This window comes from Eublepharis macularius, chromosome 2 (genome assembly GCF_028583425.1).
Source record: "Eublepharis macularius isolate TG4126 chromosome 2, MPM_Emac_v1.0, whole genome shotgun sequence".
NCBI lineage: Eukaryota > Metazoa > Chordata > Lepidosauria > Squamata > Eublepharidae > Eublepharis > Eublepharis macularius.
Window position 1 is genome coordinate 141,704,282 of NC_072791.1, and position 18,955 is coordinate 141,723,236.

The following is an 18,955-nucleotide window of genomic DNA, read 5'->3' on the forward strand; positions in this document are numbered from 1 at the left end:
TGGCAATGCCCACCCCCCTGCCTTCACTCAGCTGGGATCAGGAGCAGAGCTGATGGCAATCCCTGCCCCCCCCCCCGCTTTTAGCCAGCTGGGATGAGGAGCAAAGCAGGAGGTAATGTCTGCCCCCTGCCTTCTCCCAGCTGGGATGAGGATCAAAGCAGGTGGCAATGCCCATCCCCCCTTCATCCAGCAGGGATCAGGCGCAGAGCAGGTGGCAACACCCGCCCACCCTTGACCCATCTGGGATTAGGCACAGAGCATGGGGTAATACCCACCCTCCGCCTTCACCCAGCTGGCACGAGGATCAAAGCAGGTAGCAATGCCCGTCCCCCCTTCACCCAGCTGGGATCAAGAGTGGCAGGTAAGAACAATGGCTGTCCCCGTAAATATCCAGCACAAGGAAAAGGGGGGAGGGAAACCCACAGGAAACACAGAAAAAATAATTATGCAAAGTAACAATCGTTAACAATCATTCACATAGGTGTATTTAAAGTGCAAGTGCTAAATGTAATTCATAAAAATTTCATAAATGTTTCATATATTCCTATTCCAAAACAATAAATATACATATAGCAAGGGAATCATTCCTGGTTACATAAAGGATCAACCGGGTACAAAACTCAGTCTCTTTCTCAACAGTCCTCCACAATCCTCTGGAATACTAGCAAACGGAAGCTGGTGGAGCTGATGGAGGGGTTCCAGACCACGAACGATCTGGGGCCGGCTACATGCTGCAGATTTCGTACGCACTTCTTCAGGAGCGTGTGGTCTGCTATAACAAAAATCAACCACTACTTTTACATACAGTATTAATTATATGGCACAAACCAAATAGTTATGTGCTAACATACCTTCAATACAGGAGGAACAAACACAATTCAGAAAACCCAGAGCGAGGCGGCAGTGCTTTCTCTCTCTCGAGCCCTCCATGCTCAGAGATTCCCCTTTCATTCTCTGCTGGCTAATTGGTAACACAGTTCTTAAAGGGACCATGCTCCAACACCATTAAACATAACAATACTGGCAGCCCTCATGACTATCAACAACAATAATGAACTTGTTCGCGTTCAAAGAAAGCAGCTAAAGGAGAGGTCGTTATTCAAACCCCTGGGTTTAACCGTATCGAGCTTGTAAATCCAATATGCCTCTCGGCGGAGAAGAGACTCCTGTGTTGCGCCCCTTTTACTCATTACCTCCAAAACGATGACTTTAAGGGCGTTCTCTTTGTGTTGTTTTTCTGTGTGCTTGTTTTTGTGTGCTTGTTCTTCTCCAATAACTTCGGCTAGCCACCCCTTTATTCTCTCCGCCAAGATCTTTGCAAAAATCTTGTAGTCATTATTAAGTAAAGAGATAGGTCTGTAGTTTTTAACATTGGTCAAGTCCTGTCCTTCTTTGGGGATCAATGATATATTTGCTTCACTCCAGGTATCTGGGATCCTTTGGTCCCTCATAACACCATTGATCACCTCTTTTAAAAACAGTACCAGTTCATTGGCCATTGCCTTGTAAAACTTAGCCGTGAGTCCATCAGGCCCTGGCGCTTTTCCCAAGTTTGTTGACTGTATTGCCTTCCTTATCTCTTCTTCTGTTACTTCACTGTTTAGTTTAACTCTCCACTCCTCGGACATTACTGGCAGCTTCATTTTCTCCAGATATGCGGCTATCGCATCTTTATTCACTTCTTTCTTATCATACAATTTAGCGTAAAATTTATAAAAGGCTCTGCTAATAGCGACCTGTTCCAGGTGTACTTTATTGTCATCACATATTTTATTTATTATCTTTTTCTCCTTTCTTTTCTTCAATTGCCATGCCAAAAATTTCCCAGGTTTGTTCGCCCCTTCAAACGACTTTTGATTCAGTCTTTTCAGATTCCATTCCAATTCTTTATTATTCATGGCCGTCAACTGCTCCTGAAGGATTTTAATGTCCTGATATATTTTCTTTTTCCCTGGTCTTTTCTTCAACTGGATTTCTTTGGCTTTTATTTTTTCCATAATCTCCTGTCTCTTCTCCTCTTTTTTCCTTCGAAGTCTTCCATTTAAGTCCATTAATACACCTCTGATTACTGCCTTGTACGTGTCCCATACCTTGTTGGTTGGTACTTCTTGATTCATGTTGTACTGTATGAAGAATTTAGTCTCCCTTCTCAACATTTCCATATTTTCTCCCTCTTGCAACAAATCCTCATTTATTCTCCATCCTTTTCTCTTAGTTCTTTTTCCAAATTTCCACATAATTGGGTTATGATCTGAGCCTACCATAGGCATTATTTCTACTTCCTTAGTCCAAAGTACTAAGTCCTTTGAGGCCCAGATCATATCAATACGCGATAAGGTAGAGTGTCTTGCAGAGAAAAAGGTATACTGTCTGATTGTGGGATTCTGCGTTCTCCACACATCTTCCAACGCTTCCTGTTGCATTAATCCAAAAAAAGTCTTTGGTAATAATCCTCTTTTCTTTTGTGTAGTGGCTGATTTCTTGTCTTGTTCCAAATTCGTAACTCCATTGAAGTCTCCTGCAAGTATTATCTGATCATATGAAAGTTCATCTAGTTGCTTCTTTAAATCCTCAAAAAAGCACTCTTTAGCTCCATTAGGCGCATATATTCCAATCACCAACACTTTCTTTAAGTCCCAAATGCATTCCACTGCTATAAATCTGGCTTCCCCATCTCTAATTATCACCTTTGGTTGCAGCTCTTCTTTTATATATAGTACCACTCCCCTTTTTTTCTTTTTTGAGGCCGCTACAAATTCAATGCCCAATTTACTTACTTTAAGGTATTTTACATCCTGGTTTCTAATATGAGTCTCTTGTAAGCAAACTATATCACATTTCTGTTTTAATAGCCAGTGGAAAATACTTTTTCGCTTATTAGGTGAGTTAAGTCCATTTACATTCCACGATAAAACTTTGCACTCCATATTCAAAGCCTTGTTGTTGGTAAGTCTTTTTCATTGTCCATCATGAACCTTTCCATTTCCAATTCAGATCTGATGCGCTTTCTTACCCCTCCAAATTCAAAAGATATCCCTTCCGGTAATTCCCATCTGTATCTTACTTTCATGTCTTTCAAAGTCTGGACTAACACTTTGTATTTTTTCCGGTCCAAGAGCACCGATCTGGGTAACTCCTTCATGATGATAATTGTCTTGCCATCAACTATCAATGGATCTTGAAATTGCTTAGTCACTATCATTTCCCTTACATTCCTTGTCGTAAATTGCACTATCACATCCCTTGGTACCTTTCTCTGGGTCACAAATCTGGAATTTATTCGGTACACCACATCTAGGAAAGCCACAACCTCCTCCTCCTCCTTTTCCAGGTATTCAGCTAACACTTCAGTCACCTGTTCTTGTGCTGTCTTTCCTTCTACTTCCAACAAACCTCGAAACCTCAGCTGCTTTTCCATATATTTACTCTCCGCAACTGCCATTCTTCCCCTCATTACTCTCATGTCCATTCGCTGCGTCTCTGTAAGGTTGTCCATCGCCTTCTCCACATCGTTAACTTTTTGCTGCGCTGCCTGCAGGTCGGTTTGTATCGTCTCCATTCCCTTTTTTACTTCTGCCAGCTCATTTTTAACTGTCTCTTTGACATCTTTGACTTCTTTCACCAACTCCAATTTTGTTTCTTTAAGCTCCTTTAGCATTTCACAAAATTTTTTGTCCAAGTTCTCTATGGCTGCTTGCCACTCTTTCTTCGACATCGTGGGGCTTGATTTACCTCGCTCCCACGAGTCTGCACGTTTTCTTAGCTCCGTGGCGTCCAAATTGGTAGTCCTTTTAATTAATTTAAAAGTCCCGGTCCTTTAAATGAACAAAAATCGCTTCAAAAATCCAAAATGTCGGGCGTCTTTTCTCTATGGTTTCTCTGTACCCTTTTGTAATCCAAGATGTCCTACTTCCGCCCTTGCTGAAGCCAAAGCCCTTCCCTGTTCAAAAATGGCGATGCCCTTCTTCCTGTCTTCCAGTAGGGGCCGTCTCCTTCTGGTGACTCTATCACTATTACGTACTTCCTGTTTCCCGACTCTCCGCTGCAGCTCTCGCGATGGTAGAAGTTTTCCCACAGCCTGCTATCGATTCTCAACCACAGGTATGATAAACAAATGTCTCTTTTCTGAAATTACTTCTTTTTACTTAGTCCTTTTTGGAATCTATTTCTTGCCGGGTTTCCCCCTCCTTATAGTAAGTCTGTTGCAGTTTAAAAAGTCCTTTTAAAACTTCGTTACTTTTAACAATCCATCCCAATTCAGGAGATAGTGATCTTTACCTTTTCAAACGTCTTTCTGGGTTGTAATCACTGCTTCAATCTTAAGTTCTCTTTCCGTTTGTTTTCCCCCTGTTGAAGCTTGGGCACGAAGGTCTTATGCCAGCCGCACTGGCCCCGGGTCTGTCGCAGAGATCTATGCCGACCTGTCAAAGGGTGGGACCTCAAGGGTCGAGAGAGAATCCTTAGCGCAGAACCCCCCCTCGCCCGAGATCAACGCGCCCTGAGGTCTTTGAGCGTTCTTTGCCTGTTCTCCGCCTGAGAGCAGGTGGCCGGGGGCTATTTGTGCCCCTTTGGCCGCTGAAACGGAGGTTTCAGCATACAAGTATGCTGCATACAAGTACCAATCCATATGCAAAAGAACCTCCTCAGGACAAAGTGAAGCCTCCCGCCATTAGCATTCCACACCCTGGGAAACTCTTACAGGATGACTCAGCTCAACCCCACCCCTCCTGAGTAGATACAAGTGACCTACATCTTTTCCACACTGTGACACTGAGAGATCTCTGTCTTTTGGTGCTACACCTCTGAAGATGCCAGCCACAGCTGCTGGCGAAACGTCAGGAACTACAATGCCAAGACCACGGCAATACAGCCCGGAAAACCCACAACAACCATCATCGTGACACTGTCTGCGAAGATGCCTTCTTACCCTTATTCATACCACCAAAACAAACAAACAGATGTGTAGTATTTTGAAAAGGTTTTGTTCTATCCAAATAAAGGCTAATGCTCTTTTCAAATCAAGTCTGTGTAAGGCTCATTCTCCCTTTGACACAGGATTTGAGGAAAAAACTGGTAGGGAAATTTCCTGTGCTAAGTGGAAAGCAGATACTACCTTTGGTAGAACTGAAAGCTAGGCCTAAGCACAACCTTATTAGGGTGAAACTTCAGAAATGGAGGGTCCACCCTAAGTGCTGCCAACTCGCTCACCCTCTTAGCAGTGGTAACTGCAATTAAAAATGCTATCTTATACGGAAAGACATCCAAAGGGCAAGTAGCTAATGGTTTGAAAGGTGGCAGCATCAGCCGTGCCAACACTAGTGACAACGACCATTGGGGAACTGGCAATGGTACTAGCAGATATAGATTAGACATTCCTCTCATAAACTGATGAGATCTTGAATGGGAAAATACTGATCGTCCCTCCACCTGTTGATGGACTGAGGAAATAGCAGCTTAATGCACCTTCAGTGCCGACACACCTAGCCCATTTGACTTCAGCTCACATAGATAATCAAATATCAGGTTTAGTGCATATGATGCAGCTGCCACACCTCTAACCTCTGTCCAGGCCAAAAATCTAGCCCATTTAGCTGCATAAGACTTTCTAGTTGCAGGCCTTCTAGCATTTAGAAGGACCTCCTGAATCTGGGATGAGCACTCTAACTGTGAGGTTGAATCCTCCACACCGTCAGATGTAGACTGTCCGGGTCATGATAGAACAATGCCCCACTGTACAGCAAATCTGGTTGCCTGGGCAACTTGACATATGTCTGTCTGGACAGCTGTAGAACCTTGGGCAACCACACCTGTCTTGGCCAAAACAGTGCTATCAGTATAGCATTGGTGTTTTCCCTCTCTATCTTGCACAGTACCCTTGTCAGGAGAGGGATCGGGGGGAACATGTAGTAGAACCTGCCTGTCCAGGTGATCTGGAATGTGTCCCCAATGGCCAGAGGGTCACTCCCTGCCCTGGAACAAAACATCCTGGCTTTTATATTGCCTGATGTTGCAAAAACATCTATGTCTGGTGTACCCCACTGGTCGAAAACCGGAGTAAGGTATTTGTCGTTCAAGGCCCATTCATGGTTTGATACAATGACCCCGCTGAGTACATCTGCTTTTGCATTGTCTGTACCCGCAATGTGGATCGCCTGAACAGACACCTTGTTCACAATAGCCCAGTGCCAAAGAGTCACAGCTCAGCTTCTTTGCAGAGCTTTAGGGATGCAGTACCACCTTGACGGTTTACATAGTACACTGCAGTGGTGTTGTCCGTTTGCACCAATACATTCCGGTTTCGTAGTAAGCCTGCAAATGAGATAGGCGCAAATCGTATTGCTCTCAACTCCAATAGGTTAATGTGTAACCCCAACTCATGTTCTGACCAACCACCCTGAGCAAACATCCCACTACAGTGAGCACCCCAGCCTGCCAATGAGGCATCCATTGTCACAACTAGGTCATGATGAGTATAGCCAAAGGTCATCCCCTTAAAGAAATTCTGCTCATCAACCCACCATGCTAGAGAGCTTGATATTAAAAACCTCACTGAGGGTGCATGTACTAGGGGTTTGTATTGTCCAACAAACCAGTTCTGTAATGACCTCATCCGTAATCTGGCAAAAGGTACCACTGACATAGTAGACACCATGTACCCCAATAGGTACTGTATGGTTAGTACTAGCAGAAAACGATTCCTGGTTACAAGGGAGACCAAAGATTTAATTGACCTCGCTCTCTCCTGTTGCAAAAATGCTCTTGACATGGCAGAGTCCAGCACTGCCCCGATATATGACACCCTCTGACTGGGCTCCAACTTTTCAACATTCATAAGAAGACCCAATCTTTTACAAGTGTGCACAACTGTACTGACGTCATGCAGTAATTTATCCCTTGTAGGTGCCACCACCAGCCAATCATCTAAGTAGGGAAAAACAGTACACCCTTGTTCCCTCAAAAAGGTCACCACAGGTGCCATGCATTTCATGAAAACCCTTGGTGCTGTAGAGACACCAAAAGGGAGCACCCTATACTGGAAAACCCTGTTATTGTACACAAACCCCCACCCTGTTATTGTACACAAACCTATGCTCCTTCCTTATAGCAATATGAAAATACGCATCCTTAAGGTCAAGAACCTTGAACCAATCCCCGCACTTCAGCAATGATAACGCCACCGACAGAGTGACCATCTTGAACTTAGATACCCTAAGAAAAGCACTGAGGCCTCTTAAATCTAAGATAGTGTGTAGACCCCCATCCTTCTTGGAGACCAAAAAGAAGCATAAGAAGAAACCAGGTTGTGCATCATCAAATTTTACTTCTTCAATTGCCCCTTTTGTCAGGAGATTTTGAATCTCTCCTTCCAACTCAAGTAACGTTTTATTAACTGCCATTGCTGGCCAAACACATTTTGGTATTTCAGCGAACTCTAGTCCATAACCACTGCTCACAATGGTTAAGACCCACAAGTTGGTCATTATTAACCTCCACTCAGAGAGGAAAGATGCTAGTCAGTCTCCAAAGGTAGGGCTAGAGTTCGCTTGTTCCCTTCAGAACTGCTTTGACGTGTCCTGATGATCCTTCTGATATGGATTGTTGAGAGGCACTGTACTGTCTCTGTGGCTGGTGTTGGTAATACTGGCACTGCTGAGTCTTCCTGTAATATTGATATAGGGTGTGTCTGGGGAAATACCTTGGCTTGTAGGACACCCTTTCAGCTGATGTAAGTCCCAAGGAGCTACCTTTTTCTTCTTTAAGGCCTCATCAATTGTAGAAGAGAACACCTGGTCTCCCTCAAAGGGTAAGCCTTAAATCTTTGACCTTGTCTCCATTGGGAGGGCTGTAGAATGTAACCATGCATGCCTTCACATAATCACAGCACCCACCATTCCTCTGGCTGAAGTATCCATCCCATGGCTGCCAGCGTTCATTTGCTACTTGGATAGTCATACCGCTTCAGTCTGAAGAAATGACACAATCGCCTTCTTGTCCTCAGGTAAGTCAGCGATATATAGGGACAGTTTCTCCCACAAATAGAGCTGGTAACCGGCCATAATGGTCTGGTAATTTGAAATGCACATGTTCAAGGCGGAGATTGAGTATTGCCTTCTCCCCAATGCATCTAGCTTCTTACCCTCCTTGTCAGGTGGGATGGAGTGAGAACCTGCCTTACGATGCTGGATCTCTTCAGCTACCAGGGAAGACAGAGGTGGGTGTTTCACCAATGCTTGCCATATATCCTGTTTGATTTTGTACATCTGTTCCACTCTTTTTGATGTAGCAGGCAAATCAGCAGGGGTCTTCTATACCTTGTGGACAATCTCTTCCCAACCCTCAAACATAGGAAAAACTACCACTGCTGGAGCATCACCATATATCCGACAGAGTAGCTGAAGTATAACCGAAGGTCTTCAAACGGTGAGCCAGAAGCTGGACCAACATTCTCATCAGGGGATGGTTCAGAAAAGGACTTGGAACCGACCTCAGAATGGTCCATCTCAATGTCCCCTTCCTCAGATGCTGATGATGTTTCAGGAAATGGCAGAATTAACCATCTGCGCTCACTCAAACCCAAAGGCCTCGGATCCATATAATCATCTTGCTACTGACAATGATATAGGGCTGGTCTACAACAAGCATGCTGATGTTGAATTTCCTTGGTTCCGATGCAATTCTTTCCACCAAAGCATTCCGAATCTGATGAGAGTGAACTAACAAGTTAGAGCAATGACGGATCCGATGTGGCGACATTTCAATGACCCCCCTTGGCCATGCAGGGGAGACAGTTCGATCTCAGTTTCCTTGACTGCAGCTCTCCGCATCAACTCTGGTGCCTTTGGATCCGGGATCTCTCCCTCTGAAATTGAGTGGTCTGGAGAGTTTAGATGAGATGGTGTTCGTGGTGTCACTAGTATAACATCATCGACAACTGCTGGCACTGGGGACCGATGGCGATGAGACAAAGATGAAGCATCCTTAGTTGAGTGTTTAGATTTCTTCACTCTTTTGGCCGCTGGTTCTGATGCAGACCTTGACTTTGAACTGCGCTTCGATGCCTTATCTGTCGGATCCGATCCTGGAACCGACTTTGTAGATGGAGGCCTGCCCGACGGATCCAATATCAGGACCAATCTCAAAGAACTTGGTGCTCTGCCTCTCAGATCCGATACCAGAACCAATCTCGACGAGACCACTGACCCAGTTCTGGAATGACAGTCAGCATTTTCCACATCTGATCCTGCCTTTGACGCCGATCGCGGTGCCTGCTCCTTAGTTGAGGGAGAGCTAAGCATCTCACTCCCTTCCAGCACTTTGTTCCACAAAGAAGCCCGCAAACACTGACTTCTAATATGCCTAGCCTTCGGCATAAAATTCTGGCAGATTTTACACGCCGTTACATTGTGCCCCTCACCCAGGCAGAACAGACAAAGGTCATGGGCATCAGTATGCATCATCTTCATATTGCACAGAGTACAATGCTTGAATAGTGCCTTTGATGACATCGAGAGGCAAACAAGATCACTGGGGCTAGGATAAAGGGCGTCATACATAATATATAACACTTCCAAATCCGACTCAGCAGGCGAATATCGTAGTCAGAAAACAGTCCAGAATTTCAGTACCGGTAAATCACGAAGAATAACGATCTAATGCTGGAGCTCAAAAGCGAAAGTTCCTCCTCAAGTGGCGGCAAGAAAAGAACTGAGGGAAGGGGCCATTGCTTGCTGTTGAGTCACGTGACTGTTTGGGCGGGAACAGTTGCTGTGGCACGTGAGCAACGGCCCCTTTGGAGCTCTAGAAAGCATTGTAAAATCCTCTGTCGGCAGACCTGTGCACACGCAGTCCCATGTGGGGCTGCACAGAAGAACGAAGGTGAACCTTGGTTTACATGGAAGGACGATAAAACCTTGGGCAAGAAATGGAGACTGGGTCTCAGGATCACTCTGTTACCATGAATTTTAAGGAAGGGATGATCAGACCTCAGTGCTGACAAGTCACTAACTCACCTGGCTAAAGTGACAGCCACTAGGAAGCTTACTTTCAGCCGCAACAATTCCAGTGAACATGTTGCCAAGGGTTCAAAGGGAGGCAGCATAAGTTGGGATAGGATGGGATAGAGACCATTGTGGAACACAGGGTGGGTGCAAGTTGAACATCCCTTTTAAAAATTGACGGTTTGGTATGAAAACACCGTTTTCCCTTCAATTCATTTGTGAAAGGGAAATGGCTGCTAAGGCACTTTTAGGGAAGATGAGGCTAAACCCTCTGACTTCAGCATACATAAATACTCCAAAATACTCTGTAAGGAGCAGTCTACTGCTGAAAAGTTTATGGCCTGGGCCCAATGAAGAAAGCACTTCAGTTTGGCTTTATAGGACCTCCTTGCACTAAGCATAATTCTTTGGATCTCTAAGGGCAGAGTTAAGTCCCTGTGTGAATGCACCATACTGTCAGGTGTAATGTGCTGGGGTTGTGATGGTACAATTGCCCACAGCTGAGTATTTCCAGGGACAATGTCTGTCTGGACAGCCCTAGTAACCTTGGCAGCCAAATTTGTCTGAGCCAGAATGAGGCTATAAGAACACAGTCCATGTTGTTCTGCTGTATCTTGCAGAGCACCCTGGGTAACAGTGGAATTAGCAGGAACATAGAGAACAGCTGACATGTCCATGTGTGTTGGAACACATAGTCTGTGGATTAGGGATCGCTCTCTGCCATGGAGCAGAATACTGGGGACTTGGAATTGGCAGCTGCGGCGAACAGATCCACATTTGGGACACCCCATCAGGCAAAAATGTAGTTGAGGTAGGTTTTGTTCAGAGACTACTCATGATTGGCGCTTCGGGCCCTGCTCAGGACATCCGCTCTGGAGTTGTCCAAGCCAGCAATATGGATGGCATGTAGAGAAACATTGTTGCCAATTGCCCAGTTCCAGATGGCCATAGCCTCCACACAAAGGGTCAGGGAGGCCATGCCTCCCAGTTTGCAGATGTAATATATAGCAGTGGTGTTGTTGGTCTGGATCTGCTCTCCCTTGCTTTGGAACAGAACTGTGAAAGAGACAAGAGCAAAGCGGAGTTCTACTATGTTAATATGTTAATCACTGTCAGTATGTAGTGATTGATCTTTAACTGATCAGTAATCTTGTATTGACCTTAACCCACAATGTGTGCTCCAACCCTGAGTAGAAGCATCCATTGTCACCAAAACCTGATGGTATTTTGTGCCAAAAAGCACACCGCTGAGCAAAACCTCCTAATTCATAAATTGCCTGTGGAGTATTGAATGACACAAGCCTGTATTCTGAACCAGGTGATTACAGGATTCAGTGGAATAATTAATTATTCTACTACATTTGCTAATTTATTTTTTTCCTTCTGAAAATTTCTTATTACAAGAATTAGAAGGGTGGTTAAAGCAAACATACATAAAAACATATATTTCTTTTAAGTCCTATTCAGCAAACATATGGAAATCATGACCTGGGTGACCACAAAACTTTACTTGTTTTTCTCTAAAGGGTATAAGACAAATATTTGATGGTTAAAAGAACCAAAAGAGGTGACCACACTACTTTGTGTAAAAGATGTACTCATGTGATGTAAGGTCAGAAATCCCCTCTCCCCACCACACACTACTAGTAGACATTCTTCGGCTTATGTAGTAAAAACAAGAATAAGAGAAAAGAGAGGTAACACCCAAAATGTACTTCAAGATAATTCTAATAACCATGGTACAACTGCATAAAAATAACACCCCACACCAGTAAAATATTCAAGTGTTTATGAGCATAAAAAGTCTGTCAAGAATCTTGCTTTAATTAAAAGGGCAAAAAAGGATCAGCATCCAAAAAAGCCAACAAAAGTAAGATAATGCAATATTTAAACCATATCCTATTGCTACAATTCCCTTAAAAATTTTCAGATCAAAAAATGGAAATTTAGAATCAACATTTAAAAATAAAATATTTACGGCTGATGATTTCTTCTCATATGAGTTTCCAGCATTGGGGAATGGATTTTGGATACAATTTTTTAAACAACACTATAGCATTGATGTCACTGGATTACATTGCTTTAGTACACAACTGGTAGAGATTTCTCGTATAATGTAGGTTCCAATTAATCTGCTGCTTCTTTATGGTTTACACTGCAGACTTTCACAACAGCAAAACATACATTTCCTAGCTGCTGGCACTAAACTCCTACTCAAGGTATATCTGGACTCAGTGTTCAAAGAAAGAGACTACTCCAAAGATTTCCAATAAAGAGTCAATATTCACAATGCCAGTCTGTACAGCTAACTAATTAGAAATAACTAGTGGGATAATCTGGACCCTTCCCTCACCATGACAATGCACACCTCCACTTACAGCTTCAGATGTATCTGAAGAGGACTGATGGTATTCAAATCCCTTAGACCAGCTCTTCAATCATAAAGGCCTAGATCATCCTTCCATGTATGTAGTTACAGGTGCCTCATTTAAACTACAACACAACATCATATTCTGAACTGAGCTATAGAATATGGATCAAAACATCCACAAAACAGAGCTAGGGACAGATGGAGAGATTTTGCTACAAAACCTACATTGTCCCAGATTAGCAAAAAAATCTGAAACCTGAATACATTGGAGGATTAAAAATTCCCAAAACAACACAAATAGCAGCTTTAGCTTTAAGAAAAGAATGTCCACTGCGAATATTCTGAGATCTCAGGGTCATTTGGGGGAGTTGCTAGGCAACACAATATTGCCCTGCCTTTCACACCTTGATTTCTGTAAAGCAAAACTGGGAGGGGGATTTAGAGACAAAACAGCCCTGACAAACAGACAACTAAGCCAGTCCTAGCAACAGCATACAATTCAGCCAGACTTTTCCAGAGAAGAGGCTACAGGGAGTGGGGGTGGGCTGAAAGGCGGTAGATATAGGTAAGTTGGCTTGTAGGTAGGAAGGAGAAAAGGAATCAGAAAAAGACAAGAGGCTATGGGGGCTGCTGGGAAGGAAAAGAGGAAATCATGGGAAAGGAAAGTGAGAGGTCTCTCCACAAGTCCTTCTGAACCCCCAGCTTGTTAACTTTAAGACATGAATGGAAAAAAGGTGATACAAATCAAAGGACAACAATATATTGTTTAACACTAACAAGAAAATCTGCCTTGAGTCTCAGTGTGAAAGGTGGACTATAAATAACGTAAATAATTAAAAAATTATATTTTATATTTTACTGGTAAAAATGAAATTCCGTTTCTAGTTTGTATAATATAACAGACAGTAATTAATGTTACCAATAATACAAAAACATTATACCTTCAATGTTGCTTCGATAATATATAAACTCAGAAAATAGTAGTTACATATCTTGAGTTGTTCAGGAAATTCTGAACTTATTTCTGGTATAAAATGAAAAAGTATAGGCGTGATGTTCAGTAATGTTATAACAGCACTTGTACTTTCAAATTCATCCATGAACACTGTGTGATGGCACATCTTCAGAATCTTGTTTCTGTGGAGAAGGGAGGAAGAGCGTGACTTGCAATTGGTAACCAAATCATTTAAAGAACTCAGCCCATTACATTTAATTCCATTTTCCATATCATACTCAGCCTAGTGTTAGTGATCAGGATTATCAGGAATTTCCTTAGGCCTACAGACCAGTTCACAACAAAACAGATATGTTGAGCAGAACAAGTGAGCCCAAGTTAGTGGGATCAAAAGGAGTGCAAAGGAGCTGACTCCAAACTATCTGTGAAAACACAAGAGACCTCTGGGCGAGACTCTCAGTATCTGACATGGAGGGAACTAGTGGCATCACATCACTCTGGCTTACTTCTTTTAGCCCTGCTAACACTAGCCTTCATGACAGAGGGGGCAAAAGTTGCAAAAGGAAATCACACTCTTCCCCCTTCCTTCCCTTCTCTACTGTCATTGCAGCAGCCTTCTCAGTGTCATATTCTTTTCTTAGGCAAGGAGGGGTAGAGATGTGCTACTGGAAGATGTCAGACGCTCCCACACTCAGCGCTGCCTGTAGAGAAGGACTAAGCTGAGAGAGACAGTGACTACAAGACAGAAGATAGCAGAGGAAGCAAGTGGCACTAGTGGTAAATGTGTGTGGGAAGGGAAGGATCCATTTTAGCATAACCAGTACAGTAGTTTAAAAAAATAGATGTCAATCCTGCACTTACGTCCAGAACATTCCTTCTCACAGGGAAGGGGAGGCACAAGAGATCTCCATTAAAACAGGGTTAACATACTTGTAACTTATGTTCATCGAGTTCTTCTGTGCTGACACACATGGGGACTGCGCAGGCGCAGGCCAGCCGCCGGAAAATTATTCATCGCTTCTATAGCTCCGAAGGGGCCGTTTGTTGCGTGCCTCAGCGACCGTTTCCCGCCCAAACGGTCACATGTCCTTCCAGCGACCAACAGCCCCTTCCCTCAGTTCTCCCTTGCCGCCGCTATCCAATACACATAGGCATAACCTTTCAAATCACCAATTCTCATTATTGTTATTATACCTGTTGTTATTCTGCATTGGAATTCACAGCGGGGCAGGAGGGAGGGATGTGTGTCAGCACAGAAGAACTCGATGAACATAAGTTACAGGTATGTTAACCCTGTTTTCATCTTCGTTCTTCTGTGCCTCCACACATGGGAGAGTACCAAGCTTCACACAATAAGGAAGGTGGGGTGAAATCCAACTCAATTTTATTATGTATCATCAGTCCTAGTACAAGGACCAAGAAATAAATAAATTTTGTTCAATAACATTTAACTTGTTCAATAAATATATGCATACATACAAATATACACAAATTGTCATTGTCAATTAGTACAATAATACCCTCCAGTATCCCTTCAGGAAAACAGGGAGTGGAGGACAGCTTTGGCTACAGAAACCTCTTGCTCTGCATTGACATCCATAGCATAATGCTTAACAAAAGTGTCAGCAGAGGACCATGTAGCTGCCTTACAGATATTAACCAGAGGCACACCCCTGATGAGCGCCGATGAGGCTGCCTGAGAATGCGTGGAATGGGCTTTGACCTCCAGTGGGCAAACCACCCCGGCCAGAGCATAGGCCCTACTAATGGCCGACACAATCCACCATGACAGAGTCTGTGAAGATGCCCTGTGACCCTTGTCCTTGGCTCCAAAACAGACAAACAAGTGAGGACTACTACGAAAGTCCCTTGTCCTATCTAAGTAAAAAGTCAAGGCCCTCCTTAAATCTAAGGTATGAAGGGCCTTCTCCCCTTTGGAAGATGGCTGCGGAAAAAACGCAGGCAGCGTAATTTCCTGCGACAGGTGAAAAGCAGACACTACCTTGGGCAGGAACTTAAGGCATGGCCGCAGGACCACTCTATTACTATGGAATAGAAGGAAAGGTGGGTCAGCCCTAAGCGCTGACAACTCACTAACCCTCCTGGCAGACGTTATAGCCACCAAAAACGCTACCTTGTAGGACAACAAGTCCAAGGGACATGTGGCTAATGGCTCAAAGGGAGGCAACATCAGCCTCGACAGCACCAGGGATAGGGACCATTGAGGCACAGGAGGGGACACAGGCGGATAGAGATTAAACATCCCCTTCAGGAACTGACGAGATTTACAGTGTGAGAACACTGTGCTACCGTCTACCCGATCATGAAAAGCAGAAATAGCCGCAAGATGGACCTTAAGGGAGGTAACTCTTAACCCTTGGTCCCTCAACTGACATAAGTAGTCAAATATTAGCCCCAGGGGGCTACTGGCAGGCACCACATCCTTAGCAAGTGCCCAAGCCTCAAACATACACCACTTAGCCTCATAGGCCCGCCTAGTGGACGGCTTCCTTGCATTCAGCAAGACTTTTTTCACCTGCTCTGAAAACACTACAGGCGGGGTTGTATCCGCCAGACCGACAGGTGCAACTTTCTGGGTTCGTGGTGGAACAAGCTCCCGTTCCGCAGGAGATCCTGCCGGGGAGGTAGACTCACATATGTCCGATTGGACATTTGTAAAAGTTTGGGGAACCATACTTGTCTCGGCCAGAAGGGTGCCACCAGAATGCAATCTGCATTGTTGTTTTCTATTTTGCACAGCACCCTCGGTATTAGTGGGACTGGTGGAAACATATAGTGCAACCTGTGGGTCCACGTAAACTGGAAGGCATCCCCAATAGAGAGGGGGTCGCTCCCTGCCCTTGAACAAAATATCTGGGCCTTGGTGTTTGCTGAAGTCGCGAACAAATCTATGTTCGGTTGGCCCCACGTCCGAAAGATCGGCCCAATGTACTCTGCGTTCAATTCCCACTCGTGGTCCAACATGTGCACCCTGCTCAGGGCATCTGCCCGAACATTGTCTGATCCCGCTACGTGTATAGCCCGAAACATCACACCATTCTGGATCGCCCAGTGCCAAACGAGCGTGGCCTCCCTGCAGAGAATCATAGATGCTGTGCCCCCTTGCTGGTTTAGGTAATACATGGCAGTCGTGTTGTCCATCTGCACCAACACCTGACGGTTTTGTAGAAGTGCTGTAAAGGACACAAGTGCAAAACGAATAGCTCTTAATTCAAGTACATTAATGTGCAGGTTCTTTTCCCTTTCTGTCCAAACATCTTGTACACACACAGCACCACAGTAAGCACCCCATCCTCTTAGGGACGCATCAGTGGTCACTGTAACTTCAGGATGCTGGCAACCAAACAGGGTTCCTCTAAATAAGTTGTCTTCAGACAGCCACCAGTCAAGGGAGGATAGAATAACCATAGGTATGGACAGCTTGAGAGATGGAGGGTGGCGTATAGCATCATACCTCCGCACAAACCAATTCTGAAGCGGGCGCATACGCAGTCTAGCAAAGAGGACCACAGAGGTGGCTGCTGCCATATGACCCAATAAACATTGGAAGGTGCGAACGGATTGGAACCGGTTCCTTTTAAACATGGATACCAGACCCTTCAGGGACTTAGCCCTCTCAAGGGGGAGCAGTGCCTTACCCTCTACAGAGTCTAAAATTGCACCAATATAGGAGACCTTACAGCTGGGCACCAGTTTTGATTTATCAAAATTTATTAGCAGGCCCAAACGTTTGCAAGTGCTCAGTACTAATTCCACATCTTGCAAAAGCTTAGCCTCCGAATCAGCCACAATGAGCCAATTATTGAGGTAGGGAAAAATGGTACAGCCCTCTTCCCTAAGAAAGGACACCACAGGGGCCACACACATGGTAAACACTCGTGGCGCCGTGGACAGGCCGAAGGGAAGTACCTTATAACGGAACACCCTTCACTTGTAAACAAAGCTCAGGTATTTCCTGTGCTCCTCCCGTATTCCCACATGGAAATAAGCGTCCTTCAAATCAAGGACAGCAAACCAATCCCCTTTCTTTAACAAGGAGATTACAGCAGACAGTGTGACCATTTTGAACTTAGTCACCCTTAGAAAGGCATTAAGGCCTCTTAAATCTAGAATGGGGCGTAAACCCCCATCCTTTTTGGGGACCAAGAAGAACTGAGAAAAGAAGCCCTTCTCAGATTCGTCATAAGCCATCTCTTCTACAGCACCCTTGGCCAGGAGCGATACTATTTCTGTATCCAGCTCGGCCATGGTATTATTTACAGCCGTTAGGGGTGAGCTACACCTAGGCAATTCCAAGAAGTCCAGCCCATATCCCTTATCAACAATTGTTAAGACCCATGAGTCAGATGTTATTGACTCCCAGTCAAAGAGGAAAGGCTTCAGCCTATCAGAAAAGTTCAAGGATGTGGCTGAATCGTCCCGTCAGTACTGCCTCCCAGGTCCCTGCTGATCTTTCTGCTGGGCCGGGGGCTGAGACGTGCGGGGCTTGAAGGGTTTACGCCTCCTGGGCTGCTGAGCAGGAGTGAAGTGGCGCTGAGAGGAGGCAGGGTACTGCTGGTAATAGGCCCACTGCTGGTATCTGCCTTGATATTGGTACGGATTGTACCTTGCAGTATACCGTGGCCTGGATGCAGACCTGTCTGACGAGGTCAATCCCAACGACCGGGCCGTCTGCCTGTCTTCCTTCTTTTTCTTGAGCGCCTCATCGGTTGTTGTAGAGAACAAAGAATCCCCTTCAAAGGGCAGGCCCTCGATCCTTGACCTCACTTCCTGTGGGAGAGCCGTCGACCGGAGCCACAAATGACGCCTGAGGACCACAGCTGAAGCCATTCCACATGCAGCAGTGTCAGCAGCATGGCTCCCAGCATTCATCTGCTGCTTGGAGAGACGGATGGCTTCTGTCTGCAGCAGGGACACTACCGCCTTCTTGTCAGCAGGCAAATCACCGATGTAGGATGCCAGCTTCTCCCATAGGTATAATTGATAGCCAGCCATGATGGTCTGGTAGTTGGCTATCCGGAGGCCCAACGAGGAGATGGAATATTGTTGCCTGCCCAGGGCATTGATCTTCCTGCCCTCTTTGTCTGGTGGTGCAGAAGAGGGACCCGACCGACGAGGCTGGATCTCTTCAGCAATCAAAGAGGAGGGTGGAGGGTGCTTGACAAACGATTGCCAGGTGCCCTGTTTGATTTTGTACATCTGTTCGATACGTTTAGATGTAGCTGGCTGATCCGAGGGCACCTTCCACACCTTCTCCACAATCTCTTCCACACCCTCCAGCATGGGGAAGCCCACCGTAGCAGGGTTGTCTCCGTAGATCCGGCGCAGGAGCTTGTCTTTAGTCTGCGGTGTGGCCGAGGAAATATCCATCTCCAACGCCTTCGCCATGCGTGCCATCTGGTCTGCATAGATCCGAAGGTCTTCATAAGGGGAGCTGGTACTGGGCACCATATTGTCGTCTGGGGACGGCTCCGACCATGACTCCGATCTGTAATCACAGATGTCATCAGCTTCCTCCTCATCAGACCCAGGCACCGACTCTTCTCCGTGGAAGGGTGGAGGCAGCCAACCCTGTCTCGAGGTGGATGGTCTCGGCTCCGAGTACTCAAA

General features: G+C 45.1%; 1 protein-coding gene across 1 annotated transcript in view; it reads right to left on the reverse strand.

Annotated features, from left to right (window-relative positions):
* Positions 1-18,955, reverse strand: part of LOC129323476 (sodium/hydrogen exchanger 10-like) — a 430,138-nt gene that overhangs the window by 176,166 nt on the left and 235,017 nt on the right. The window contains exon 14 of the mRNA XM_054970016.1: positions 13,311-13,506. Coding sequence (XP_054825991.1) covers positions 13,311-13,506 — 196 coding nt within the window. The remainder of the gene's footprint in view (positions 1-13,310; positions 13,507-18,955) is intronic.